The sequence below is a fragment of the Sinohyriopsis cumingii genome, chromosome 19 (assembly GCF_028554795.1).
Source record: "Sinohyriopsis cumingii isolate HCF-2022 chromosome 19, ASM2855479v2, whole genome shotgun sequence".
In the NCBI taxonomy this organism is placed as follows: Eukaryota; Metazoa; Mollusca; class Bivalvia; order Unionida; family Unionidae; genus Sinohyriopsis; species Sinohyriopsis cumingii.
The window spans coordinates 41530729-41554602 of NC_142979.1; the positions used below are offsets into that span (position 1 = coordinate 41530729).

At 34.9% G+C, this 23874-nt stretch overlaps 1 protein-coding gene across 1 annotated transcript in view; it reads right to left on the reverse strand.

Annotated features, from left to right (window-relative positions):
* Nucleotides 1–4456: 4456 nt before the first annotated feature.
* LOC149775562 (ankyrin repeat domain-containing protein 27-like) overlaps nt 4457–23874 on the reverse strand; it is a 68615-nt gene continuing 49197 nt past the window's right edge. The window contains exons 13-18 of the mRNA XM_089943290.1: nt 22051–22117; nt 21500–21540; nt 19346–19449; nt 14742–15052; nt 9083–9170; nt 4457–7098 (exon numbers count right to left, since the gene is read on the reverse strand). Of these exons, the coding sequence (XP_089799416.1) occupies nt 7041–7098; nt 9083–9170; nt 14742–15052; nt 19346–19449; nt 21500–21540; nt 22051–22117 (669 nt within the window). The 3' untranslated portion in view covers nt 4457–7040. The remainder of the gene's footprint in view (nt 7099–9082; nt 9171–14741; nt 15053–19345; nt 19450–21499; nt 21541–22050; nt 22118–23874) is intronic.

The following is a 23874-nucleotide window of genomic DNA, read 5'->3' on the forward strand; positions in this document are numbered from 1 at the left end:
TTAACACCAATATCTTACTGAATACCAGTTAGAAATACGTAGTTTTCATTATCCGACTGAATATCATTTAGAAATACATTGTTGTGTATATTAAACTTATATTATGTGCTTGACCTGTCCGTGAGTGAGGCTAGCATTTTAGCCTACCTGACTATTGTCTTTCCTTTTTTTATTAATTTGATGGAATTTTACATTTGAAATGCAATACATCCTAGGCATTCTGTTGTGTCTTAGGTCAAGTGAAATTCGTATAGATAGGTTTTGTAACTAAAGCCTTCGTTATAATTTTAAGTTCAGTCTGTATGCTCATTTACGTTGGTGTTCAGATACAATTTGAGAGGAATCATTTAAATTATTAATTGGAATTGCAGAGTTTAGACTTTATCGAATAAAACTACTTTGGGATTAGTGTGAATTAATTCAGAGACGTTTTTGATTGTCACTGTGACACATCAATACCGTTGGTACATCGACACAATCAAGACTATTGATAGGTCAACGCAATCAATATTGGAATTCATTCGAAATATTGTAAACGTTTGGAATTGTGATAGAACATTTAAAATTATTTGACATTTATTTCTCAATATTGTAAGTTACTCTTAAATTTTCTCTTTAGATCTTACATAATTAAATTAGTTTTTATCATTAATAAACTTGTTGGTTTCGCCTTATCTGTTAATTACTTTAAAACCATAAAGTCATTGCAGAAATTGGTGGCTCGTCCGGGATTTGAATTTCTTTAATACATTTCAGACATATTGAAAATTGTTTTTGAAATTAAAATTTTCGCTTAGGAAGTTTCGTTGTCCCTGGTAAAGATTTTACTTTTACATATTTGTGAAACCAGCAAGCTTTCATAACGTCGTCTAAAGCGGGGAACTTTGTTTCAAGTCCTAACCAGGAGTGGTTGGGGTATTTGAAAAAGGACGAGTTGCTTGAGCTTGCTAGACATTGTAATCTTTCTGAAGCGAAAGCATGTTTAACAAAAAAAAAAGAGAAATAGTATTCTGATTCAGTATTTGGAGGGTTATAGCATTTTGGGTGATTGAGCTTTGGCATTAATTAGTAAGTCTGTCTCTGGTTTCGATAGAATATTAAAGGAATTACAGTTAATAAACCAGATGTAACTGGAATTAAGAAAGATTCCGCTTCCAAAGGAAATGATGGAAATGTGGAGAGCGACAAAGAGAAAAGCAAACCCAAACGCAGAGATAAAGAGAAATACAAACGCAAAGAGAGTGAGTAAGACATACAAATGGAGAAAGAGAGAGAGAGAGAGAGAGAGAGAGAGAGAGAGATGCAAAGAGAGAGAAGAGAAAAGATATAAAGACAAAAGCATAGAGATAAAATGGGAGAGGGAAATGCGAATATAAATACAGAGAGGAGAAAGGGAAATGCAGTATAGATTAAACGAATTAGAAATGGCAAGCAGACCACGATCCCCTTTTTTAAACGCAAGTTTACGTTTTGATGCTATCAGAAACGTTAGAGAAAAAGTTGATAAATATTGTCTTTACTTTGGGAAAGTTGCTAAAAACCTCAAATGGCAACGACAGCATTGGATTTTGTTACTACAAAGTGTACTTATTGGCCGAGCTTGTGATAACTATACTGCACTGTCAAAACAACAGAATGCTAATTATGATGTGGTTATAGGATAAATCTTGAAGGGTTATGAGCTGGTAACTGAGGTATATCGACAAAAGCGTAGTAATTGTAAAATAGAAACTGGACAAACCTATTCAAATTTGCAAGGTAAAAAGTACAACTATTTAATGGGTAGTGCACAGCCAAAAAGGACGATAAAGATTAAGATAACCTCAGACAGCTAATATTAATTGAAGTGTTCAAGAATTCCCTCCATATTAGTGTCAAGACAAATCTCGATTTCAAAAAGGCGGAAACTTTGGAAGATGATATTCGTACAGCTGATGATTATTTCATGACTCGTAAAATTCATTTGTCAATAATTCTTTTCTCTGCACGCTTTTCATAAAAAAAAAATCTAAGTCATATGAATACTTTCAAATCTCAATTTGTCACAACTTTAAGAAATCAAACTTCTGATAAGACGGATTAGAAATTCCTAACTCTCCAGACGCCCACGTATTTGTAAGAAGACAGGACACGTCATTTCTGATTGCTGCAGATCAAAAACTAACCAAGAGAATAGAGACAGAACTATTCCAGTGCTCTAATTTTTTGTGTTCAAGGTCACCGTATGGTATTAAAAGCATTACATTGGTTGGGTCAAATAAACTCCCAATTTTATTATGAAGAATTATGATCCATTCATGTCGAAAGGATAAAATGTGGTCTAGATAGTGATGCACTCATCGATGACGTCATCATCTAAAAGATACATAGAAAGATCACATAGAAACCATACGGAAATCATTCGATCAAGTCAGTGATGCAAATTTGCGAATCAATTTTGGTACATGGTCAAGTTAAACAATTAGAAGTTAAGGTAGAGGATATCCCCAGTGCCTGTTAGTAAAATGCAAATGATGCAAGTTTTGGGTATGGCTGGATATTATAAGACATTTTACTTAAATTTGTCCAAAATAACTGCTGAACCCCTGACCAATTTTTGGAGTAAAAAATGCAAGTTTCATTGGTTTGACAAATCTTAAGAGGCTTTGATAAATTAAAGGCCATACTTAAGAGTGCACCATTTCTTTCAGCTCCAAATTTCAGTCGATTATATAAAATATCTGTTGATGCAAGTGATGTTGGGGATAGTGGAGAATTGATTCAAGAAGACAAAAAAGTGTATTGATCTTCCAGAATACTATATTTCTACAAAAAATAAATAAACAGGCACCAGAGAAACTATTCCACAATCGAGAACAAATGTTTGGCTTTGATAATGGCTTTACAACATTCTGAAGTGTATATTTGTTCAGCTCCTTCTCCAACTGTTGTATTCAGTGATCACGACCATTGTACTTTCATTAACAAAATGAAAAACAAAACCGAAAGATTATTGAGATTGTGTTTGATGTTGCAGGAATGCAACATCAACATTAAACACATCAAGGTAATCTGAGTGCTGTATAATCTGCATATAAGTACTATATTGCTTTATGTATATTTTGTGCCATTCATTAGACATCTTCCTATGTAAGTTTAATTATTATAGCATCATAGTCATGTATTGTATAAATCCTTTTTCTTTATGAGGAGAGGTGTTATCTATAATTTACATGTGTGCTTGACCTTTGTGACTTAGCATAGAGTAGTTACAGCCTACCTGCTTTTGTCATCTTTGTAAGTTTTAAATCAGTTTCTTATTAATATGTCAGTTTAAGGTCTAGCCTTAATTACAAACTTAGAATGTACTGAATGTGAACTGATGACACACATCCTGGTCCTTTATTCTGTTGAAGAATTTTATATAACATTATTAATTCTTAAGATCAGTCTGTGGAATTATTCCAGTTGTATTCAACTATAACTTGAAAGGAATCATTTATTTAAAAAATATTTATTGGGATTACAAAGTGCTCATTGAATTTTTGGACTAAAAGATTATTTTGGAATTAGTGAGAATTCATTCAAAGACATTCTGGATTATGTCATGTGATACATCAAGACTGTATGTCTTAACATATTCAAGACTTCGTACATGAACACATTCAATACTGGAATTCATTTGGAACACTAGATACTGCTGGACCTGTGACAGAACTCTTAGGATTATTTGGGATTTAATTACTGTAAGTTTCTCTCGCTTTATAACTTAGAGAAATAAATGTATCTGTTGATTTTAATGACCTTGTTGGTTTTGCTTCTTTCTGTAATTTAGTTTGAGATCTAGAGCTACAACAACACACACACATACTTATGTACATCCTAATAATGAATTCACAAGCATATAAACTGATCATAATTTCACTCACCAGGAGGGAAATAATTAATAACAGCAGACACCTCCCGACAGGATAGGAGCTCACCTTGCACCAGAGTACCATTTTAAAAGGGGCCCTGAGTGGACGAGTGGTCTAAAGTGCTCTCTGTTACGAATCACTGCCATCTCACCTCTGTCTGCACCGGTTCGAGTCTCGGATTCAGCCAATGTGGGTATGTGAGAAAGCTTGCCAGTAGTGTCTTGTGGGTTGGTGGTTCTTTCCGGGTTCTTTCCCCACCATTAATACTGGCCACCATGTATAGCCTATCATGTGCTGAAAAATGGCATTAAACCCCACAACAACAACAGCAACAACCATCTTAAAATTTTGTTCCCATAATCCAAAGACCTATTAACTAATGAGATTATATTTTCATTACATAATGGGCAGCTGCATTCATGTGTGTGTGTATTCACAGGTCAACCATCTGTACTTTACATTTCTAGCTTTTAAGTAAAACATTTATTGCAATTATTATATCTAATTCTACTCACATTACAAGAGTCCATCTTTCATTAAAAAGTGAAGAGATGCATGAATTTGAGACAACATCTGATTTTATTCATAAAACAAGGATAATCACAATAAATGATTAAACACATAAATGGACTATCACAGATTAATAAGTAAATGTAAAAAGGCATCACTAACATCAACTGCAATCAGGTCTTTGAGTCAGAACTAAAGTTACTGTGTACAAATAATTTTGTCTTTCATTCATAACTTAACATTTGACCTTTAGACCCCAAAATCTTTTGGCTTCTTCCTTACTCCATGTACAAGCCAACCACAAAATTTGGTCTATGTCTATAATATAGAGATATGTTATTGCACAGAAACCATTTTTCGTCTTTCATTTACAGTAACCTTGACTTTACACCATTTGACCTTGAAATCAACAGGCTTCTTCCTTACCCCAAGTGCCATCCCCAGAGTCTGGTCTATGTTTGTGATTTCTGAAGTAATATTACCATGAGGAAACCATTTTTCTTCTTCAGTCACAGTAACCTTGGGTACTGATCCCCAAACTGATAGGCTTCTTCCTTTCTTCTTTCAATTACAGTGACCATGACCTTTAACCTTTTGACCCTGAAATCAGTACACTTTTTCTTACCCAATGCAAGCCATCCCAAAGGTTTCGTAATGGTAATGGTAGATATGGATAGCTCTAGTAATGGTGTGGAAATAAATTGGGAACAGGTGGCTAGACGTACATCGTCACATAATATGATCCACATTATGGCAAGTGAAAACACAAGATACACATAAGAGTAGAAACACAAGATACACATAAGAGGACAACAGTAAATGCATTACAACAAAGTCACTGAGTAACGACTTATAACTAATTAAGTCATAAATAACTATGCATTTTGAACAATCAATTACCTCAACCATATATTGTGGAAAGATGTTTCATATTTTACAGAATGTGATACAATCACTTCATTTTAATAAAACTTGTAAACATGAAAAGGACCTAGCCTAACTTTATATGCCTACATTTTTGACAATATATGTATAATTATGGTAGAATTGATTCTGCTTTTAATAAAGCCCTAATTCTTCCTCAAAATGATACTTTAAACACAGTTAAATCATCAAAACAAAAAAAATATTTTTTGTTCATAATACAAATAATCCTGATATGCACCTTACAAAAAATAAATTCAGAGTCTGCTCAACTAATGAAATCAAAACTGTGTACAATTACTTACAAAAGCAAGACAATTCTTGCTTACAGACAACTTGGAATATTTTTAGAAGAGTTAAACTGACAGAAATAGGCTTTTCATCATCTAGATCTAACAGACAACAGTGCTGTCAAAAAAGTTTGAAAACGAACTAGAGTGGCATGAAAATCAAAATTGGTGATGTATATATGCATGCAATCACACCAATTTCCTTTCATTGTGTACAAGAGATGTCTATTTTAAATAGCCAGTATAACTAGTGACAGAAACCTGGGAAATTATATTTCTTTAAAAAATCTAACCTCAGCAAAATATGAGACTGTCGAGCACCAACGTAAAGTGTTTTTATTCATAGTTAGCAAAAGTGGCCATATTTGATGGTAGACTGCTATCATTTATTTTGTATCGTTAGCAACAGTGTCCATATTTGATGACAGACTGGTATCATTGGATAAAGATGCTTCATGTCAATGCCTAATCATTTCCAAGTACATATTTGTTTTACACAAATAAATATAAATGCTGCAAGCAACTGTTTGAAGTCAGATGGAGTGAAAGTGCAATGCAGATTGCTTGTATGTATGTATGTATGTATGTATGTATGTATGTATGTATGTATGCATGCATGCATGTATGTATGTGTGCATGTATGTACAATTTCTCTAAACAAGCCAGTCTGTACTGTAATACTAATCAAACTTTTTTCTTAGCCTCCTCTACAAAACAGCCTCCTCTACAAAACAGCCAAAGCATTTGGACCTGAAGGCTATTTCTGATTTAGGGAGGTTTTATGCACAAAAAATCATTCAGCTTAATAACAAATGTTTATTCAAATAATAATAATTTAAAGGTAATTCAACAAATTCTTTTGAACAAAAATTGAACTATTGCAAACACTGAAAGTCCGAGTTAATTTTTAACCAATTATAATTTAACTAAAAGGTTTACAATGTGATGCAGTACTGTTTCTATATATTTGTTTATCCTGTAACTGATATTTTGACATGATATGTACGAGAAAAATACACGTATTTAAAATTTCAGGAACCATGCCACAATCATATTAAATTCAAATTCATACGCGATCTATTCCCCATAATAATAATACATTTTTTATACACTATTTCATGTACTTTGAACAAAAAATATTTTTTCATGTGCGAATGAATATACGCAATTTTGGAAGCCATGCTACGACTGCATTATATCCGAATTTGCGTTATAGTAGGGCTGCACTGTATTTATCCTGTAGTAATGCCATCATGGCAGTATTTATCCTGTAGTAATGTCATTATGGCAGTATTTAACCTGAAGTAATGCCATCATGGCATTATTTATCCTGCCAGTATCGACACAAGAGGTAGCTGCAAAAGATCCTGCCAAAGAATCAATACTTTTATAATATTTTTCATATAACAATGCAAAGACTTTAGTTCTGTTTTCCATATGACTGAAAAATGTTGTCTTGGAGACTGGACAGGAAATCTCTGAAAAGGAAAAAAAACCCAACTAAATAGATTGTAATCCACCTCTATGAGAAAACTAGAGTTTTCACCTTCACTACAGAAATTTTCCCCTGCCAACACTAAAACATTACTTACTTCAGATCCTTACTGGGTACCATAAACATCTTTTGTAGGTGTGTATCGATGACAGTAATAGTAAGTGTGATGTAAACAATGTCATGTCATCACAGAAGTTAACAGCAAATTGTTCAGCTTGATACGCTTGAGTATCATATTACAAGGTCAACAGAGAACTAGTGTGCACAAGGTTAATTTCATTAATTTTTATGTTAAAATAAAAATTAAGTTGTTGGTGATGGCTATATTACAGGTTTCAGGTTTCTACAATTTGTTTGGCAGGGCTTTAAACAGAAACTTGAGTTGGGAAGCTGTGAGAATGGATATTCAATGGTAATAACTCCTCAAAATGATGGCAAAGAATATATACTGGAAGCCCAATTCACTCAAGGACTCATCAATATAAAGACTGATGACAAATTTTGTAGAAATCCAATATTCCTACGTAAAGCTATGCTACAGGAACTCGGGTAACATATGCAAGATGTGCAAAAGGAAGCATAACTCCTGTAAATGATATGCAAATAGGAGTGCAACTCAATAAAGAACTGTAAACAGGAAGCATAACTCCTGTAAATGATATGCAAATAGGAGTGTAAGTCTATAAAGAACTGTAATCAGGAAGCATAACTCATGTTAATGATATGCAAATAGGAGTGCAACTCTATAAAGAACTGTAAACAGGAAGCATAACTCCTGTAAATGATATGCAAATAGGAGTGTAAGTCTATACAAAACTGCAGACATGAAGCATAACTCATGTTAATGATATGTAAATAGGGAATTCTGTAAATTATATGCAAACAGGGAGTTGTCAAATTTTGTTAATGTCCAAAAATTCTTGGTAAAGCAAAGCTGTAGATACCATAGTCAAGAAAACATAACCAGGGGGCATAACTCCTGTAAATGAGACCATGAAAGAGAGATGATCAAACTCATATAAGCTTCATGCAAATGTTTGGTGGAAATCCAACAAATATTGACAAAGTTAATCAGCAGAGAGCAAAGTCAATTAGGGTGCATACAAATTCCGATAAATGATGATGCAGACTGTTGGAAATGGAACTAGTGAAGTTTCTCTTCGATCTGCATTCCCACACTACTAAGCACTTTATCATAACACAGTTCATTTTATATTGTGAATATAGTCATCGATCCCATTTTATCATGAATTACTAAAATTATATGTATAATCCTCTTCATTATAAGACAACATTCATAATTCCATATACTCTATGACTCCCAAGGACAGATGCATTGCAAGGCAATCATGTCCATAAGTCTGTATACTCTATGACTCCCATGGACAACTTTATAATGAGGGTAAGCTGTTTAAAGCTGCATTCCTAATTTGATTGAAATGTAACAGTTTATGGTAAAATAAGGCTACAAAACACCAGGAGAAAGGAGGAAAGAAAATCAAGGGGCATAACAATTTTAAATGAGTTCTGAAATGTTAGAATTCAAACACATTCTAGTTCTAATGAACATGAAACTGCATGCCATTTTGGGTTGAAATCAAACACATTTTTTAAAATCCAACATATTTTTGGTAAAATAACACCCTGGAAACCAAATGCAGAAGGACAGGTAATCAGGGGACACAACTCATTCAAATAACCAAATGAATATCTGATGAGCAAGATATCCAATTATTTTTTTTAATATTTTAAAACAATAATTACTTCTTTTCCTTATGTAATCTGCTGGTTTAAAGAATTCAGAACTGATGTCCACAGTGTTAAACAGAACAGAAGTATCCAAATGGACTGCAAAGTACAATCCTTCCGATTATCAAGCATCAACTGGTAAATATTAAACACACTGAAAATAAAATTTCAAACCCTAGAATCAATAATGCAATTACAAATTGCTTGAGCAAACATACCCCATTTTTTCTTTTCGCTGTTGTTTCTGGTGTGGGGAAACTTCTCTGGGTACCACATCTGGTATGTTTTGATGCACTGTAAATTGATCTGGAAAGGAAACAGGAGTCATCTTGAGATGTCACGTTGCCCATGTCACTTGTTTATGTAAACTATGCTGTGCATATTGCCCTGGTCACTTGTTTATGTAAACCATGGTGTGCATATTGCAATGGTCACTTGTTTATGTAAACCATGCTGTGCATATTGCCATGGTCACTTGTTTAAGTAAACCATGCTGTGCATATTGCCCTGGTCACCCTGGTCACTTGTTTAAGTAAACCATGCTGTGCATATTGCCCTGGTCACTTATTTAAGTAAACCATGCTGTGCAAATTGCCCTGGTCACTTGTTTATGTAAACCATGCTGTGCATATTGCCCTGATCACTTGCTTATGTAAACTAACCCCAACTGATCAGCTATCTTTACTACTGCTGCTAGACCTATGTCCAAGTAGTCATAATTTAAATACTGCCTATGTGGCATTTTGTTTCCAGGGTAACATACAAAATAATGAATGCAGAAAATTCTAATATCAAAAGGTACCTTCACAACTTTCCTGACATGTGTACCAAGTTTGGTTACTTTGAATGGTTTGAGAAGTACGCTCCAGAAACAAAAGAACCTGACGTCTACTCCACATTTAATAGTGCTTTAGTAAGAGTGATCTTAAATAAATAAGCTTTTTCCTAAGTGCAAAGGTTCTTTCTTGCCCCATGTGCAAGCTATTTACAAAGCCTAATTCCCATCCCTCAAATACAGAATAGGGAAAATTATAAGTTTCAAAAGGCACCCATATGCAACTGCCTGACACGTGTACCAAGTTTGATTAAACTACCTTTAATGGTATGACGGTTATGATCTGGAGAAATTTTTTTTACAATAAAATTGCCCTTCTCTATAAAATACATTACCCAAACACACTGATGTTAGGAGAATAGGAAAGAGCTGGTAGAAATGCATCCAACCTTTACCTAAGAAGACCCTTTAGGATCAAAAGTACCCTTTTGGATCAAAAGAACTCTTTCCTGCTAAAGGTAAGATTCTCCTCATGATAGTTGAGATAAATGAATATAAGTGTATATACAATGGCAACCCTGTGGCTTCTGCACCTGATAAATAATTATAAAGAAAGATTCTTCTTGAGTGAATCTAGTGACAGATCCTACCCGAAGATGCAGTTGTGTCAGGAGTGGTGTGGTCTAGTGACTGTGTGGACATCAACCATGGGACCAACAAGTTTCAATGGTGTATTTTGTGAGGCCATGTCATGGAAACAGTGAGATTCAGAGAGTATGTATCGGGTCTGGTAGCCTTGCCTCTCTCGAAGGATTGATTAATGGGAGGGGACATGAAATAAGTCTTTTGTTGCCACGGAAGCCTGTTCTTAGAAATGAAACTTGTTCAAGTCATTAAAACAACTAAATCATTGGAATGAAACTGAAGATGGTTTAGATCCGCAGACTCAATGCCAAATCCAAGACAATAAGGAAGCATGTCTTTCTTGTATAATAGTTGCTTCTGTGGGACAGTGGAACAGTGGGACAGTGGACAAAGGTTAAAATTTTAGACTTGAGTCATGTCAAAGCCCGCAACAGATTTCTCTCTGGAAACAGGGTTAGCAAGCAATGTCGGGATAGATCAAAGTCAATTACCAAATCTTTGGAGCTCTTTGTCATGACCAATGTCATGCCAACCATCATGTCTGAATGTGTCATAAATCAAGGAACACTATCCATATATTGTTTACAGTGCTAACTTCTAACTTTGAAGAGAAAAGAAAGAAATCAGCCAGTCACAAAAAAATGTGCCTTTTCCCCTCATATACTTTTAGAAACTAGCTGATAAAATCCTCTCATCAACTTATAATGGGAATTTTTTTCTGTGCAAAGAATGCAAGGCAAGAACCACTAATGAATTAGAAGTTTCTCAAAACATGGATGAAAGATTAACAACAGTGCTGTTTAGGAAGCTTTGGGGTAGCTAGTATTTTTCCAGGCATGTCTGTCACCAAGTCAAGCAGATTGGTGAACTATGACTTGTCCCATCAGAGAGGGGAAAGCGGGATTATCCTGCAATCTAAGCTGTTCATTTTCTGGATTAACTTTGGGATCAGAACTGTGAGGCATAGGTCCATATTCCATTCCATGTCAACTGAAAAGGACATTGATGGCACATGCGTTTGGATCCATGAATGGAGAGATGAAGGTGGCATCTTGTTGTACCACCTTGTCACAAACAGGTCTATCATCAGTTGACCCCAAAGGCTGTACAAGTTTGATGGAATACTGATGGAGTGACAGACAAATTGGGTGTGCAGTATTTGTCCCCTACTTGATAGAGAATTGGCCAGGACATTGAGCCTACTCAGAAATTGTCATATAAGAATACCTATTTTGATGTTAGGAACACAAAAGTAGTCCCATATCAACAGGTCTAGTTGTGGCAAATATGTTCTACCTCATTTCCAAAAGTAAATGACCAATATTAAATTGTCTGACATTATTAGAACTGTTTTTGAATGAAGACAGTCCTACCAGGTGTGTGAGGCCTTCAGGATTGCCATCATTTCCATGAGATAGATATAAAGGGTTCTCTCTTGCAGTGTCCTCTTTGCCAATGACCAACTCAAAGTCCAGTAACAAATGGGCCCCATGCTTGACAAACTTATATCTGAGCAGAATGTGACCTGTGGTCATGGGGCTTCCAATGAAATTTTCTACATTAGCCATTCTCTGTTAAGCCATTGAATAAGGAAGTGTCTGATTTCTGTTGAAATCTTTATCTGCTGGCCGAACAGGCAATAAATTTGTTGCCATTGAGAAAGGATTGCCAATCGGCATATGTAGAGGCAGCCAAAATTCATGACATCCACTGCCATACTGAAAAAGCCGAGGACCTAAAGAACTTCCTTGCCTTGATAATTCCTAGAAGAAACTATGACACTAGAATACAGTCTATGCATTTGGGAGGAAAATGGACATGGTTCATCACTTTGGGTTGACATGTTTACTGCTGCAAAATTCTTATCACATTGTATGTGTCCAGGTATGTGAAGTATGAGAGATGAGAAAGATGCTAGTAATCAGCTTTATGAGAAGAAAGCCTTAAAATTTCTCAGGTTTCAGATTTTATCTGGAAAATATGACTGAAGATTTCATTTATTTTCACTGACGGTTGGAGAAGACAATAGGATGGGTGTTCATCCTCATTCTGAATGTCTACATAGGCCTTGATTTTATTGGCCTGGCGGGCAGTGACAAGATCTGGTGAATTTCCTCAGTCACAGCTTGAAAGCTAAGATGGGTTTTTCAACACTAATTGTTGGAATATTCGTCACCTGATATCACTTTTGTGCTTGTGTAACATGCTCAGCAGCGATGTCACAAGGTATGCCTATTATAAAATGGGGGAGGTGGCAGGTATATGGCATGGCAGTCAATGCAAATGACCTCTGGTCACTGTTTGGTATGTATGGCCAGCTGAAGGCTGGACTGACCGGTTGGCAACAGGAATGACAGCAATCATATCTGATGAAAAAATATTAGTAAAGTTAGTACTATACTCAAGGTGCCTGGACTTACTAAGATCATACTTTGGCATACACAGTGGCTTACACCCACCTGTCTGCCAAAAACTGAAAGAAAACTTCTATTGCTGTGTTCAACTTACTAGGACAGAAAACTAAGTTGACAAACTGCGAAAAATATGTATAGATATTAATGAAATTTCACAAACCTTAATTAATAATACTGTACAATATACTATTTGATTGATGAGTAGTTCAAGTAATCCTGATGGATACCAATTAGTGATGCAGTGCAATCTTATTGATACTGAACTGTAAGCTTTAAGTGGTAAACACTGGATATACAGTTAGCCACCTTGCTGTGGCAAGGGGAGGTAATTTTGGAAGAATTCCTTCCCTTTCTATGGATGGGACAGAACACGTTTGAGAAGTGGTGGAGTTTATTTATTAACCTTAATGTCATTTGGGAAAGTATTCAATTGAGAAATAAGTTAAAGAATAATGAAACCCTCACAGACAAATTTAGTTTGAGTCAATCATAACTAGGTGAATGAAAGTACAGCACCATAGTTTTAACTTGCATTTAGTATGTGACTACTGTCCATATTTTAAGCTAGAATAAAAATACTTTGTGAAGATGATGATGTCTCATACATTCCAACAATGAACCATGCTATCTTGGTGAGGAGATGGAAAAGGAGGATGAGATAACAGAAAAAGAAGTGAATGAAGTGGATAATATGGCAGTAGAAACAGATAAATATGATGGAGGAGGATGAGGAAGTGAAATCAGCAGAATACAAAGAGTGAATAGGAAGAAATGGAAGCCAAATATGACAGGGCGAGGTGGAAAAAATGGCAGCCAAATATGACAGGGGAGGTGGAAGAAATGGCAGCAGAATAAGAAGGGGGGAAGTGGAAGAGATGGCAGCAAAATATGAAGGGGGAAGCGGAAGAGATGGCAGCAAAATATGAAGGGTGAAGCGGAAGAGATTGCAGGAGAATAAGAGAATGAAGATAATGAAAGAAGAAGAAAAAGCAGCAAAATAAGATGAAGGAGAGGGAGGTTGAGATGGCAGCAGAAGAAGATAAAGAAGCATGACAAGGATGAATTAATATATGGCTGTAAATGTTGATGAAGTATGAGATGCCAGTAGAAGGAAATCGATGAAGGCGATGATTTGAAGAAGAAGAATATGGAGAAGGAGAAAAAGCAATAGATGACAATAGAGAAATTAGTAAAGACTATAGGCCACATAAGTGTCCCCAGATGATGCTATTTTTGTTATCTCTTTATCATGAAGAATTATTTTATCCCATATATTTTCAGACAGAACTTGAACAGAATCAAATATAAAAAGTGGTGACAGTTAGTGAATTGTCAGCTGAGAGTCATAATTTGTTAGCAGGACAAGTGATTTGTTGAACTGTCAGGAACAGTGATTTGCTGAGCTAGCAGAAATAGTGATTTGCTGAGCCAGCAGGAACAGCGATATGCTGAGCTCCAGCCCTCAGATTGTGACCTGCATGTCCTGGACACATACCAACAGACATGATCAATTTTCTTTCATTTCTATGATTGAATATGTCTACAATCATAATGGTTGGTAAACCGCAATATGCTGACAACTTAAATGGACTGGACACACTTTTAGTCAGTTCAATGCCATATATATATATATATATATATATATATATATATATATATATATATATATATATATATACACACACATACACACATAGGAATGAGAGAATGTTGTTGTTTTAGGGTTTAACGCCATTTTTCAGCACATGATAGGCTATACATGGCGGCCAGTATTAATGGTGGAGGAAGAACCCGGGAAAACCCCGGAAAGAACCACTGACCCACGAGAAGCTACTGGCAAGCTTTCTCACATACCCACATAGGCTGAATCCGAGACTCGAACCCACGCAGACAGAGGTGAGATGGCAGTGATCTGTAACGGAGAGCGCTTTAGACCACTCGGCCACTCGGGGCCCCGGAATGAGAGAAAACATCAATTCTGATGTTCAACAATTGACTATACTTCTTAAGTATGAGACAGCATTAAAAAACTGTGAAATATACCTCCAAAAATACTTTTCACTTCCTTCTTTTGCTTCTGACTTTTAGCAAGTTCCTTTGAAGTTTCTTCCAACATCTTTGATACACTTTTGAACTGCTGATCATATCTGGACTGGGAGGATTTTTGGGGTCGGACTCTTTTTGAGTCTGCTGATCCTGAATCAGACGAAGATGTTAGACTGACATCTCTTGTGGCTTCAATAATTTCAGCAATGCTGGTTTCATCTTTGTTCCGATTCTTTCTCAGTTTCAGGTCGTCAAAATTAGTAGTCTTCAAGTATTCTACTGCTGCTTTTAAAGTTACTAAACAATAGCTGTAATTGAAAAGAAACAGTAAAAATTATACATTATAAAATGTAAACATGGACCAAAAATTTAGTAAAATTTAGCAAGAAAGCTTTATTTTCTAAAATATCATTTAAAATGAAATCATTGAATAAAATAATAAATATAAGTATGTTGTATGTAAAATTGTTTAAGATGTGAAAGAACCTTACCATACAGATGCATGGCTGGGTTTATTGACATGTATGTGATTATTATAGGATATATAAATAATTACTTCTAAGCATTACATATATCCTTGTTCTACACCCATCTCATGACTTACTACACAAATCTATATCCTATTTCTATACCCATCTCATGACTTACTATATGTCCTTATTCTATACCCATCTCATGACTTACTATATGTCCTTATTCTATACCCATCTCATGACTTACTACACAAATCTATATCCTATTTCTATACCCATCTCATGACTTACTATATGTCCTTATTTTATACCCATCTCATGACTTACTATGCAAATCTATGTCCTTATTCTATACCCATCTCATGACTTACTATGCAAATCCAAAGCCTTATTCTATATCCATCTAATGACTTACTATGCAAATCTATGTCCTTATTCTATACCCATCTCATGACTTACTATGCAAATCTATGTCCTTATTCTATACCCATCTCATGACTTACTATGCAAATCTATATCCTTATTCTATACCCATCTCATGACTTACTATGCAAATCTATGTCCTTATTCTATACCCATCTCATGACTTACTATGCAAATCCAAAGCCTTATTCTATATCCATCTAATGACGTGCTACACAGATCTATGTCCTTATTCTATACCCATCTAATGGTGTACTACATAACTCTATGTCCATACCCATCTCATGACTTACTATGCAAATCTATATCCTTATTCTATACCCATCTCATGACTTACTACACAAATCTGTCCTTATTCTATACCCATCTCATGACTTGCTACACAAATCTGTCCTTATTCTATACCCATCTCATGACTTACTACACAAATCTATATTCTATTTCTATACCCATCTCATGACTTACTATGCAAATCTATATCCTTATTCTATACCCATCTCATGACTTACTATGCAAATCTATGTCCTTATTCTATACCCATCTCATGACTTACTATGCAAATCCAAAGCCTTATTCTATATCCATCTAATGACGTGCTACACAGATCTATGTCCTTATTCTATACCCATCTAATGATGTACTACATAACTCTATGTCCATACCCATCTCATGACTTACTATGCAAATCTATATCCTTATTCTATACCCATCTCATGACTTACTACACAAATCTATGTCCTTATTCTATACCCATCTCATGACTTACTACACAAATCTGTCCTTATTCTATACCCATCTCATGACTTACTACACAAATCTATGTCCTTATTCTATACCCATCTCATGACTTACTACACAAATCTATGTCCTTATTCTATACCCATCTCATGACTTACTACACAAATCTATGTCCTTATTCTATACCCATCTCATGACTTACTACACAAATCTATGTCCTTATTCTATACCCATCTCATGACTTACTACACAAATCTGTCCTTATTCTATACCCATCTCATGACTTACTACACAAATCTGTCCTTATTCTATACCCATCTCATGACTTACTACACAAATTTATGTCCTTATTCTATACCCATCTCATGACTTACTACACAAATCTGTCCTTATTCTATACCCATCTCATGACTTACTACACAAATCTGTCCTTATTCTATACCCATCTCATGACTTGCTACACAAATCTGTCCTTATTCTATACCCATCTCATGACTTACTACACAAATCTATATTCTATTTCTATACCCATCTCATGACTTACTATGCAAATCTATATCCTTATTCTATACCCATTTCATGACTTACTAAGCAAATCTATATCCTTATTCTATACCCATCTTTTGACTTACTATGCAAACCTATATCCTTATTCTATACCCATCACATGACTTACTATGCAAACCTATATCCTTATTCTATACCCATCTTTTGACTTACTATGCAAATCTATATCCTTATTCTATACCCATCACATGACTTACTATGCAAATTTATATCCTTATTCTATACCCATCACATGACTTACTATGCAAATCTATATCCATATTACATACTCTATCATGACTTACTTTGTCAATGCACTGTTTTGAAATAGCCCAGAAATTTCCACATATTGGACATTTGGTCTACTTAATGGGGACAGGACACAAAAAGTTTATTGTTATGGATTATAACACAGTATATCTGTCATGGTGTAATAAACAATACAGTTCATCAAAAGTGCATATACCATGTTTCCCATATTATATGTCATAATGTAACAGTACATTTCCTCAAAGCACATATATTATAACATAAGAGTCCATCTCTCATGATTAAAAAGTACATTTCATCAGACAGTATATCTTTCATGATTGTGCTGTAACAGCACATTTCATCACAGTCCATCCCTCATGAAGTAACAGTACATTTCATCACAGTCCATCTCTCATAATGTAACAGTACATTTCATCACAGTCCATCTCTCATAATGTAACAGTACATTTCATCACAGTTCATCTCTCATAATGTAACAGTACATTTCATTGCAGTCCATTTCTCATAATGTAACAGTACATTTCATTGCAGTCCATTTCTCATAATGTAACAGTACATTTCATCACAGTTCATCTCTCATAATGTAACAGTACATTTCATTGCAGTCCATTTCTCATAATGTAACAGTACATTTCATCACAGTCCATCTCTCATGAAGTAACAGTACATTTCATCAGTCCATCTCTCATTATGTAACAGTACATTTCATCACAGTCCATCTCTCATAACGTAACAGTACATTTCAATGCAGTCCATTTCTCATAGTGTAACAGTACATTTCATCACAGTCCATCTCTCATGAAGTAACAGTACATTTCATCAGTCCATCTCTCATTATATAACAGTACATTTCATCACAGTCCATCTCTCATAACGTAACAGTACATTTCAATGCAGTCCATTTCTCATAGTGTAACAGTACATTTCATCACAGTCCATCCCTCATGAAGTAACAGTACATTTCATCACTGTCCATCTCTCATAATGTAACAGTACATTTCATCAGTGACAGTCCATCTCTCATGATGTAACAGTATATTTCATCACAGTCCATTTCTCATAATGTAACAGTACATAAAGTCACATTATATCATGTATCTATGCACAACTGAAAACATGAGACATGAATACAGTATATTACCACATTCACAACTGTGGTTTTCTTCTTTCAGTCACAATGAACATGACCTTTGACTTTTTGATCCCAAAATCAAGGACTTCTTTCTTAACCCAAGTGCAAGTTATTCACTTAGTATGGTAAAGGAAAGTGGTATAAATCTAACATTATTGCACAGAAACATAAAATTAGCATATTGATGGATGGATGTCTTTAAAATACACACTCCATGTTTTGGCACATGTGTAAAATTAATTCAAATGCTATTTTTTATAAAGACTAGTTAAATTCTTTTCATATTTGAAAAAGACTGATACAACATAATTAAATTACAGTGTTTGTACTGTGAAATATTTGGTCTTAAGCTAACAGAAGTTATATTTTAGTCTCACCACAATACTCAACAGTAAAACCACTACATGTGTAACTATAATAGCACAATACTCAAAAGTAAAACCACTACATGTGTAACTATAGTAGCACAATACTCAACAGTAAAACCACTAAATGTATAACTATAGTAGCACAATACTCAACAGTAAAACCACTAAATGTGTAACTAAAGTAGCACAACACTCAAAAGTAAAACCACTAAATTTGTAACTATAGTAGCACAATACTCAACACTAAAATCACTAAATGTGTATCTATAGAAGCACAATACTCAACACTAAAACCACTAAATGTGTAACTATAGTAGCACAATACTACAGATGCATCCTTACCAACATATGTGACAACCAGAACAACCAATGTGCTTACACTTAACTGGTCCAAGTAAGATCTCTAAGTATCAGATAGTTCCATTAAATAGTTTGCAGCTTAAAACTTCCATGCTGTATTAAGTATGTGGTTGCATAGGTAAAGGTAATGGGGAAATCATACCTGCCAACCAGTATTTTACTCAGGACCTCTCACACACTAATACCAGCTTAAAACATCCAAACAGTTTTACTGTGTTCTAAGTACCACCTCACTCCTCTGTGTGTGTGTGTGTGAATGTGTGTGTACATGTATGTGTATGTGTGTACCTGAGGTTATCTCTGTCCTTGGTTCCTTCTGCCCAATAAAAATTCTCCATGTAGAATATGTTACTACATATATGACTGCATTTGGCTTGCACAATAACTGTCACCTAGATTACAAGTATAGTATAGTTATACAATTATCAATACAAAATATATCTTTGTAAATAATGTGTACATGTATATGATAGTTGTACAAATGTATACAATAGTTGTACAAGCCTCATTTCCCTACAGGCAGCCTCACTGATTTGACCTATTCTGTTGATCCTTGTCCTCATTCTGGTTTTAACTGGAATATCCAAAGCACTAAGCATGTTTAATTACTGTGTAAATAGCACTGCATAGCCATGTGGTTGTTGTGACAATGTACATCATAATTAAAACAAGAATGAATTGTTGATTTAGTGGTGTTTATTGATAATGGAATATAGTAGGGTCAAAATACATCAGAATTATCACAATCGCCAGGTAACTCATAATAGTCTTTTTCTCTTTGCAAAAGCTACAAATAAAAACTGACCTGAATAAATAGTCTTGTACACTGACAAAATTTTGTTTCATCTCTCTCTCTCGCATGCACACACACACATGCATGCGCAATGGCTTATGCGCATTAACTAAAATGTTATTTCAAGTTCTTTATTATTTTACTGAAATTGGATAAAGAGATTATTGCTGCTGTAAAAATACAAGTTGCACTTAATTTCTTGACAATGTTGATTCGTATAGTTGTGTACAATTTACCAATATATAATACCCATAACTAATACATGTTCAAACCATCTTAATCATTTTGCCAACATTACATAACATAATAGCTACTTATGCTCTAAATGCAGATGAGCTTCCACACTAAGACATAATCCTTTCTTTCTCGCTCTCATTCACTAATAAAAAATATTAATCTTTTAGAGTACTTTTATTTTTATTGTAATTCGATTCTTAAGTTGAGAGGAGAAATGAGACAGAAAAGATAAGTTTACTTTGTATGCTTGTACTGTTAGGATGTCGAGTAGCATGTGTTCCATAGAACTTGTTCAGGTACGATCTCTTTATTTTTCGTACACAGTCAGTACCACAAAATGATAATTATTTATTTTACATACAATTTTTTGTACAATGAAATTAATACTTATTTTTTTTGTGTACGAACAATTACATGAAATAAGGCCAACTCACAACAATTTACAGGGTCTTAAACAAAAGAACTGTTGGAAAACCAAATTTTGGAGATCAGTGGCTATAATACTTCTAAATTATGATGTGGAATACTGGAAATGCAAGTAATTCAATGTCCCATTAATATCAAGGTGCATGATACACAACAAATTTAGCCTAAATTCAATATTTTAAAGTAAAAGTATGCTATGGGAAGTAAAGTTAGGCAATAATGAGCCATAATTTGGAACACTTCAAATAAGTTCTCTTATGGTCTCATCAATATATATTGGCATGCTTAGTAATGTTATGTTGCTAAAACTGAAGTCAAGCAATCAGGGGTCATAACTCCTGTAAAATGACGTTGTGAAATGTTGGAAATCAAACTCATTCAAGGACTCATAGTACAAAATTTAAATCCAAGGAACATTATAATATAAAAAATTAAATGACATTAAATTTCTAAATACACAGAAAAACGTTATGCGGTGTAAACCAAATTATGGGCAATCAGAAGCCATAACTCTGGTACCATTAAATAATATTTTGAGCACTTCAAAATTAAATTCTTTTATGGTTTCATGAATATTGGTTAAGATCTAACAAAGATATGTAAAGTTATGCTGCAAAAACCAAAGACGGGATGACTTGCAATCAGGAACCATAACCCATGCATAAGATAATCCCAATCACTGGAAATCACATTAATTATAGGTCTCACAAACTAAAAGTCACATGCCAAATTTGGTTGATATGAAAAAGATCTGGTGAATTTATCTCCAGGAAACAAAGTCAAGAGGGTGAGCAAAAGATCCATATTGCCTGTAAATGAAATGAAACCCATAAACAACACATTGATGTCCATGAGACAATGTTCATGCAAAACTGCATCAGAATATGTTGACTGGTTCTTGAGCTATTCAGGTTACAAGAATCATACTGTATTAGTGCCAACAAAATGTTTATTCATTAGCAATAAATTAATGGGAGCTTACTTACTAACAGCGGAATGAGATCATCAGAGGTAAAACATGGAATTTCTGAAACAGATACATTTTAAGATATATAGAAGTAACAAACATTCTGAATGGTTGAACATCAAAATTTGTGGCAGTAAAATCTATGATAATATTCTGACATCATGTATCTCCCTGTATCTTAATGCCATCAAGAATGATCTTTTCAGCACACTTTTAACAGATTTTTACTGTATCAGAATTCAGACTGAATAAATCAGCACTAAAGCATGACAATACCTCTACCAACATGACTTATGTCACAAAAAGCATTTTAAAGGTGAATGACTGAATAAAAATTGTATACTGTGTAATGTGTATATTTATATTTGCAACTTTAAACTAATCTGTGGGAGTTCTCGCACATCTTTGGTCTGAAAGTGTGCAAATTTATACATATTTTGTGCAATTCATGTGATTGCATGCCTTGGCAGCATTTCTGCGTAACTAAATATTTCAGAAAATAGATTAATTAATTATATACCCAACTTTGGAAACTAAGATACAAGTAAATGCCAAAAATGACATGCCTACCTTCTGTGCCAACTCCTGGAGGCCACTTGTGTCGTACATTATTTGTGACTTCTTCTGTTATGTTGTCCTGAAAATTGAACATGGCAATTCAAAGTAATTTAGTTGAACAAAAAGTGGTTCCCTTACAACCTGGTCAGTACTTGTAAAAAAAAAAATAATGGCTATAAAGATGGAATGGCCATTGGTGAAAATGATGGCTTTATAGGAGTAAAGTGCCTATGCTAAGTGGGAAATGCACTACATTTGTATGTTCATCGAATAGGATAGTGGATGTCCCAAAATAACAATATTTCACTGGCATAAACATATACACACATCCATTGAAAAAATACATCTTAAATTAATGCTACAATTATGTAAATCTTAAATGAAATGCTATATTTATGTAAATAAACATCATTAAATGTTACATTTGTGTAATTCTTAAATACTAAGTTATATTTATGTAATCAAACAGTTACATATAGGACTATGCAGATTATTTGCAAATAGAAATTTTACATCTTAAATTTCCTCAAAGTTGAGGCATCTCAAATGAGATATCTTGATATGGAGGTCTTGCTAATACAAAGCAGAACAGGGGCCCCGAGTGGCCGAGTGGTCTAAAGCGCTCTTCGTTACGGATCACTGCCATCTCACCTCTGTCTGCAGCGGTTCGAGTCTAAGATTCAGCCAATGTGGGCATGTGAGAAAGCTTGCCAGTAGCTTCTCGTGGGTCAGTGGTTCTTTCCGGGGTTTTCCGGGTTCTTCCTCCACCATTAATACTGGCTGCCACGTATAGCCTATCGTGCTGAAAAATGGCGTTAAACCCCACAACAACAACAACAACAACAACAAAGCAGAACACCTATTATCTACTTGGCAGTAGAAAGCAGAACACTTATTCTCTGCCTGGTAGTAGAAAGCTGAACACCTGTTATCTGTCTGGTAGTAAAAAGCTGAACATCTGTTATCTACCTGGTAGTAGAAAGCATGGCACCTAATATCTGCCTGGTAGTAGAAAGCTGAATACCTAATATCTGCATGGTAGTAGAAAGATGAACACCTATTATCTGCCTGGTAGTAGAAAGATGAACACCTATTATCTGCCTGGTAGTAGAAAGCAGAAGACCTATTTTCTGCCTGGTAGTAGAAAGCAGAACACCTATTATTTGCCAGGTAGTAGAAAGCAGAACACCTGTTATCTACCTGGTAGTAGAAAGCATGGCACCTAATATCTGCCTGGTAGTAGAAAGCAGAATACCTAATATCTGCATGGTAGTAGAAAGATGAACACCTATTATCTGCCTGGTAGTAGAAAGATGAAGATCTATTATCTGCCTGGTAGTAGAAAGCAGAAGACCTATTTTCTGCCTGGTAGTAGAAAGCAAAACACCTATTATCTGCCAGGTAGTAGAAAGCAGAACACCTAATATGTGCCTGGTAGTAGAAAGCTGAAGACCTAATATGTGCCTGGTAGTAGAAAGCTGAACACTTATGTTATGCCTGCTTATAGAAAGCTGAACACTTATTATATGCCTGGTAGTAGAAAGCTGAACACCTATTATCTTCCTGGTCACAGAAAGCTGAACATCTATTACCTGCCTGGTAGTAGAAAGCTGAACACCTATTATCTGCCAGGTAGTAGAAAGCAGAACACCTATTATCTGTCTGGTCACAGACAGCTGAACATATATTACCTGCCTGGTAGTAGAAAGCTGAACACCTATTATCTGCCTGGTAGTAGAAAGCTGAACACCTATTCTCTGCCATGGAGTAGAAAGCTGAACATCTATTATCTGCCATGTAGTAGAAAGGTGAAAACTTATTCTCTGCATGGCAGTA